The sequence below is a fragment of the Odocoileus virginianus genome, chromosome 34 (genome assembly GCF_023699985.2).
Source record: "Odocoileus virginianus isolate 20LAN1187 ecotype Illinois chromosome 34, Ovbor_1.2, whole genome shotgun sequence".
NCBI lineage: Eukaryota > Metazoa > Chordata > Mammalia > Artiodactyla > Cervidae > Odocoileus > Odocoileus virginianus.
Genome location: NC_069707.1, coordinates 22,878,038 through 22,885,036, shown reverse-complemented (window position 1 = coordinate 22,885,036; position 6,999 = coordinate 22,878,038). Strand labels below are relative to the sequence as shown.

Genomic DNA, 6,999 nt, shown 5'->3' with positions numbered 1-6,999 from the left:
GTGGGGGCAAAGCAGTCACTCAATCCTTGGGTGTTTTCTCAGCCTCTCCTTCCTGTGTGATCTCAGGTAACTTACTCAATCATCTTGAACTCTAATTTCCTGTCTTTAAATAGGAATAACAAGCACTTGTAAACATAATGAATTGAGGGAGGCATGATATTTTTGTGAGATTAACTGTCTTCCTTTTTTCTTCTGTTTATTGCCTCTTCTCTTGCTTCCTATTCAAGTTTCTAGCTAGTGGATAAGCATAGCTTCTGAAAATGATGGAGCAGAAGAGAAAATACAGGGGATTCAGGATGCCTGCATTTGTTTTTCATAACTTTTCTTTTGGCTGCAGGGGCTGTGGGGTGCCAGTTCCTGACCAAGGAATCGAGCCCACACCCTTGGCAGTGAAAGTGCAGAGTCCTAACCACCGGACCACCAAGGAATTCTCATGTTTTTCATAACATTAAGCACCAAGAGAACAGAGAGGAGCTGAGATACAGGCAAAATGTTGAGACACGGCAGAGAAAGAGAAGCTATCGTCCTTTTCTCAGGTTGGAAGGGAAGGAAGAGAGGTGGTGGGAGGAACTGAGAGCAGAGAGTGGAGTGGTTTCCTGAAGTGCCTTCCAGTTAGAGACCCAGGGAGGAGCCACGGCCCCAGAGAAGGGCTCCTTGCAGGGACAACGCTGATGGACATGACAGCCCATCATGGAGTCCACAAAGAGCCTGAACCTGAAGGGCCCTCACCGACAACCTGTGTAAACTAACACCCACACAGCTTGGTACCTGCTACCACACATAAATCAACGGCCACTTCCAGTGCTTAGAACTCTGCGCTTCCACTCTGAGAGGGCCAAGTTCTATCCCTGGTCAGGGAACTAAGATCCCGCAAGCTGTGGGTCTCAGCGAAAAAAACAGATGTCAAGGACTACTTCTATTCCCCCTGCCGAAGAAAGTAACAAGCCTAGTGAAAGCGGAGGAATCAAAATAGTAAGGCAGAAGATGTTAAAACAAAAATTGGGTTGAATTATTTACAGACTAAGATAATATCTTGAACAACTTTGTTAGAATAAAATTTATATACTCCTTGGCACATAGTGGAAGATCAATGCAATAAAGACAACTCTTATCTCAACTATAAATATTTTATGTGGCTGTTCATATGGTCAATACTAACTTTTATTTACGCAAGAGTCTGGTTCAGGAAAGGTAAGGATCTCACTCTCATCAGGGATGAAGTGTGGAATCCACTCTGAGAACATTGTTCACGTGGGCTGATAATGACTTATATGTCTGTAGGGAAGAGTGATTCACATGGGTAGTGAGGAGTCAGGCACTGAATGGTTAAAAAAACTAGGGCTGAACAAGGGGCGGCTGAGGGGAGAGATGATAGCTGTCTTCAGAGATTTAAAAGGCTTTTTGTGGAAGATAGCATGTCCTTGTTCTGAATAGAAGTTGATGGCATGAATGTTTGATTCAATCAACAGAAAGAGGAAGTTTCTCATAGTTGAGTGTTCATCAATGCTAAGGATTCAAACAGATGTTCAATATTCATTTTGTCTGGAATGCTGTCAGAGGATTCCTGTTTGCAGAGGAATGTGGCCTGGCACTTTCCATTTTAGGATGATATATGGGGCAGGCGGAGTCAACCAATATTACCGAATTCCAGGAAATATGCTGGATGCTCTGTACCTTTAGCTCACTGAGTGTGCTGAGGAGTTAAAAATTGTAAGTATAATCAGCATAACACAGTTTACATAGTAAACTGCCAGAGTTTATAATGCTGGTAAATTAAAGGACCGAGTTTTAAACCGAGGTTATTGCATTATAAGATTATGTACTCACTTCTGCACACTTCATTTCCCTTTCAAAGGAATGAAAAAATCCTTAGTTTGAGGATAAAAGTATCAAAATACACAGATTTTACCAATGTACTGACCAATGACAAGTACTGGCTTTTTGAAACAGTTTACCTGTGATTCATGTAATTGTGCAGAAATATTAGCTTCCCTGCTGGCTCAGACATAAAGAATCCACCTGCAATGCGTGAGACCTGGGTTTGATCCCTAGGTAGGGAAGATCCCCATGGAGAAGGGAATGGCAACCCACTCCAGTATTCTTGCCTGGAGAATTCCATCAATAGAGGAGACTGGTGGGTTATAGTGCATGGGGCCCCATAGAGTGAGACAGGACTGAAAGACTAACACTTTGACTTACCATTAGTACATATGTTTATGAACATTTTACATATAACAGCACATTAAATATGCTACTCCTATCTTCAAGATACAGGTACATTTGTTTCTGTTCCTGTAATGGCTAATTTTATCTGTCCACTTGGCTAGGCCTTAGTGTTCAGACAAATTTGGTCAAATATTATTCTGGATGTCTCTGTGAAGGTGACAGAGACAGAAGGTGACAGAGGTGGTTTTTAGATAACATTAACACTGAAATCACTGGGTTTTTAGTAAAGAACATTGCGGGTGGGCCTCTCATCCACAATACGTGTGAGCCTCATCCAATCACCTGAAGGCCTGAATAGAAAAACACTGACCTTCTGCAAGAGGGAATTCTATCAGCCGACTGCCTTTGAACTTGACTGCAACTCTTTCCTGAGTCTCCAGCCTGCTGGCCTACCCTGAGGATTTTGGACTTCTACCTCATAATCATGTTAAGTCAATTTCTTAAACCTCTATATACATATATACATCCCATTTCTCTGGAGAATTCTGATAAATTTGGTATTTATATTTACTTCTTTGCCCATGCGTTTCCTGGTTCCTTTTAGCTTTAGAATTCGACGAGTAGAACAACTACCTATATGAACTTGGAGGCAGATCCCTCCCCAGTTGAGCCTTCAGATAACATCAAAGCCTTAGGCCAACACCTTTGTTGCAGTCTCACGAGAGACATCATACTTAGCTCTCCTCAGATTCCCTACTTGAGGATTGTGAAATAATAAATATGTTTGCCTTAATAATATTCTATGAGTGGAACTTAAATTCCTTTGGAACAGTCTTGAATAATAGAGGCTGATTTGAATTGCAAGACCTGGGTCCTAGCTCCTGGCCACTGCCAGCTAGTTTATGCAGGTGTCACATCTCCGGGTCTCATTTTCCTATCTGTAATATGAGAGGACTGGACACTAGAACTTTAGTCTCCTTTAAGTGCTACAATTCAATGTCTCTATTAGTCATATGGTTTATTCATCAAAATAAATACTGATGAAAGTCACAAAAAGGACACACCCTGGATTTTCAGGCCTCCAGATTTGGTGGCAGTGTTCCAGCATCCTTTGTGCAGGTAGCTGTCTGTGTTCAAGTCCTGTTCTACCTCTTCTTTTCCACCCCTGCTAGTCTGTATCACTAGCCAATCAATGTCATGTGCAGTTTTTGGCACTTCTGCTTGCTTGTGGCCTGTGTGTGCATGCTCGCAGTTCATGCTGGGCTCTGGATGCGTATACGGCACTGACATTTGGTTTTGCCTCCTGTACTTTCATGGATTAACTGGTGGTACCCAAGGGTGAGGGAACATGTTTGCAAGTGTGAGTCCTTTTTTTCCTCTTCTCATTTCCAAGGGGGTGTGTCCAGATCCCTTTGCCAGGCAGCTACTTTATAGGAGGCCAGGCAGTGAACTTTCCCCAGAGTAACTGGATTTGCATTTGCAAATCAATCCTGCTGAATATTAGGTGAACATCTAGTCAGTCCCATGTTAATATCCTTTTTTTGTTGCTGTTGTTGTGGTGCAGATTTTAAAAGAAAGGATGACTTGTCCAGCCCTATCCCTGAGTCCCAGTGAAGCAGCTAGAGGGGGCTGAAGAAGGAGGGTCCCAGGCCAGATTGTGGAGCAAGCAGCTTGTCACTTGTCCTGCCCAGTTTCCGCTTTCACTTAACCCCTTCCGCAACCACTCTCAGATCTCTCAGGCTGTTTCCACGGCCTATCAGCTTCTTTCCAGAAGGGATCTGAACAATCCAAACCAACGGCAATGTCAAAGCTTTACCGTGTTACCACTCCTTAGGAGTACCTAGATACATTTCAACAGAAGACAAAATTCTAAGCCAAATGGATGGAATTACAGGTGTCAACAAATCAGTGGGAGAGGGTAGTGGTGTATTTCCGTGCTGGGCATAGGAACAGGGCGACTGCCGCAGGTTCCTCAGGCGGGTCTTCAGCCTTGGGTGGAGAAGGGCGCGCTGAGGGCCTCACCCCCTCTCTCCCAGCAGGGACCAAGAGATGTGATGGTATGGAGTGGCTGGGTGCGCGCTGAGGACAGACGGCTCACCCTTCACCCTGATAATCAGATGGAGAAGAACGAAAGCGAGGGGTGGGGGGAAGAGATGAAAGAAAAGCAAGGAGAAGAGCAAAGAAAGGGACTGAAAAGCAAGAAAGGAAAAAGGAGAAAGCAAGACAATGGCGTGGGAACTTGGCGGCGGGGTTCCGCGCAGTCTCGGATGGGCTGCACCACTGGGGGACAGGGAGGAGATACCCCCATCCCCGCGGGCCTTCCGAGCGGCTCGGGTCTTTTGGATTCAGGGCGCCCTGCTTCGGGCGACCTCTGGGTCTGCCCCGCCCGCTCCCCCGCCGGGCAGCCGGGCCGGGCCGGGAGCCAGTCTCCCACCCACGCCGGCCCCCGCACCTTGCCCCTCGCTGCCCGCTTGGGGAGTGCTTCTCCCACCCCGCAGCCAGACTCTTCCCTCCAGCCCCGGGGCTGGGATCCTGGGTGGGGCGGCAGCGCCTCCGGGACGGCCCCCGCGGCGGATCAGCGAGGCTGGGGCCGCCCCAGGGCCGCGCGGGGCCCGGCCAGACGCCGCGGGGGCAGCCGCACCTGAGCCCCTGGTCCGCACACTCGGCGCCGGAAGCGCGGGCGGGGTGGACCGGTCCCGGGAACAACCCGAGCCCGCGGGGCGGCGTAGGGGGGGAGACGGAGCCACAAAGCGGGTGACCACGTGCTGCCTCGCGCCAGCGGACCCCTCCACCTACCCGCCCACCCAGCCACCCCGGGAGCTCCCGGGGCCCCCGGACCCCCCAGCACCGGCTCCCAGGCGGACCCAGCCGCTTCCACGTTCTCGCCCTAACTTTCCTCCAACTTCTCCGCAAGGAGGAACCTGCCGCCCCGCCCGCCCCCTGGCCGCGGCGACTCGCACTTGAACTCCGCGGCGCCGACCTTCCACCTCGCGCCACCCCGGAGCTGCCCGGAAAGCCCCGATGAACTCTCCAGAAGGAGCGTGAGGGCGGGTCCGGCCACCGCGCTCGGCCTGGCTGGGGGCTTCATCGGGGGAGCTTGGAGCCGCGGAGCCTGGTGAAGGTTGCGGAGCATGACCGCGCGGCCCCTGGGGACCCCAGCGCAGTGATGCCAACATGTAAGTACCCCCCACCCGTTCGGCTCCGAATTCCTGCACACCTTTACCTGTGGCCCCCCTCCCCCTGCCCGCCCCCTAACTCCCCGTGCCCGACCCCACCACTTTGTAAAGGCTTAAGCCGCACCGACAGAATAAACCGGTTTGTCTTCACTTCGCCCCTCGAGGCAATGAGGAGTGAGCCGCTGTTTTGCCGGGCGGAGCTGTGACATGTGTGTGCGGCTGGCTTTTTTTTTTTTTTTCCCCCAGCCAGAGGTAAACCTCACGTTTGGGCGGCGTAAAGCCTAATAAAAAGGGCAGGGCTTCAAGAATGGGGAAAACGTTTTCGATTCAAATGCAACAAGAAGTCCCAAGCGCGGTCGCTCCATCCAGGGGCCGGGCCCTGCCAAGAAGGCGCTCTCCTGGATCAGCACCTGGGGGCTTGGAAGGTACCAGTATGCCGAGAGAATGTTGACTTTACACATTGTCACCCTTGACTGTAGAAGTTATTCTTGGATCTTAGGGTTGTTCGAATGATTTTTTTTTTTTTTTAAAGCGCGCAGAAAAGGTTCTTGGTGTACTTTGCAGATTAAAAAGTCATTAAAGAAGATGTCATTTTAGGTGATAGGATCTCTGAAGGGGCTTGTTTAGAAGTAGGAGTGGGGGATGTAGGGCGGTGAAACGCTTAGGGAAACCTGATGGGTTTTGTGTCTATGGACTTCTCCTCCAAGTGGCGAGGTGCCTCAGGGCGACCCCGCCGAAGGGCCCCCAGCACCGCTTGGCTTAGCCTTCCAAAATGGAAAAAGGAAGCTTGTTCTCGAAAGGACCCAGCTTATTTTTGTGGCCAACTCAGAAGTTACTTTTTCTTGTAACATATAATTTTCCCTCTGGTGTTTTGTTTAATCTTGGGCAGACCTCTGGACAGACGTTTAACTCCCTTCCACTGACTAATATACAAGAGTTTCTAGAAATTGATATACACCCTCCTCCCCCCAACTTTTGGAGCCTTACTTGTTTCCATTTAAATTTCCTCTTTCAATTTAATACCTGGGAAAAAAACCTGCCCCTCAGGCCTGTCTTTTTCCATTCCCTGGACCTTCTGCCTTGCTCCCTCCAGCACACATTTTCAAAATAGGAAAAAGGGTTAGTGTCCAGAAGCCTAGCCCTTGGCAGGTCTGTTCTTGGTAGTGAGCGGTATAATTAGAAAGGAACTACTTATTTTTATTAAACTGCATGTGAAGTCATTCCACACCTGTGAGTTTGAAAGTTTCATTTACCCAGTGGGATCAGCAAGGTATAACCTGGAAGAATTTATTTTGGGATGTGGCCAACAGCTTCATATAAGACTTATTCTTATATACAGGCAACACATTTTGAATGAATGTGAGTTTGTTTTAAGCTTCAGGTTTTCCTGAAAATATATAAGTAAGAGTTTTGATTGCAGATGTTTGTCTGGCTTTCTATATGCTTTCCTAGGTGATTTGGACCTTATGGGGAAAAAAACTACATTATACATGAAAAAAATATAAATACCAGGTTTTAAAAGATGTGAAACTGATCAAGTAATGTTAAAATTTCCTGATTATGAAATTATATAGTCTATTTGAATTCGATATGATTTTAAAAATCTTAATGTCATTATCCAGTAAAAGCATGGATCACAAAATTATTACTCTGATTC

General features: G+C 48.0%; 1 protein-coding gene across 5 annotated transcripts in view; it reads left to right on the top strand.

Moving 5' to 3' along the window:
* The first annotated feature begins 4,826 nt into the window (after window positions 1-4,826).
* Window positions 4,827-6,999, top strand: part of ADGRG6 (adhesion G protein-coupled receptor G6) — a 150,605-nt gene continuing 148,432 nt past the window's right edge. For 2 of the 5 annotated variants that reach the window (XM_070461626.1, XM_020899671.2), the window contains exon 1: window positions 4,827-5,342. In XM_070461626.1, the coding sequence (XP_070317727.1) occupies window positions 5,341-5,342 (2 nt within the window). In that variant the 5' untranslated portion in view covers window positions 4,827-5,340. Of the gene's footprint in view, window positions 5,343-5,646; window positions 5,768-6,999 lie in introns of those variants that run through there. The other 3 variants (XM_070461629.1, XM_020899674.2, XM_070461628.1) reach the window with 2 other exon arrangements.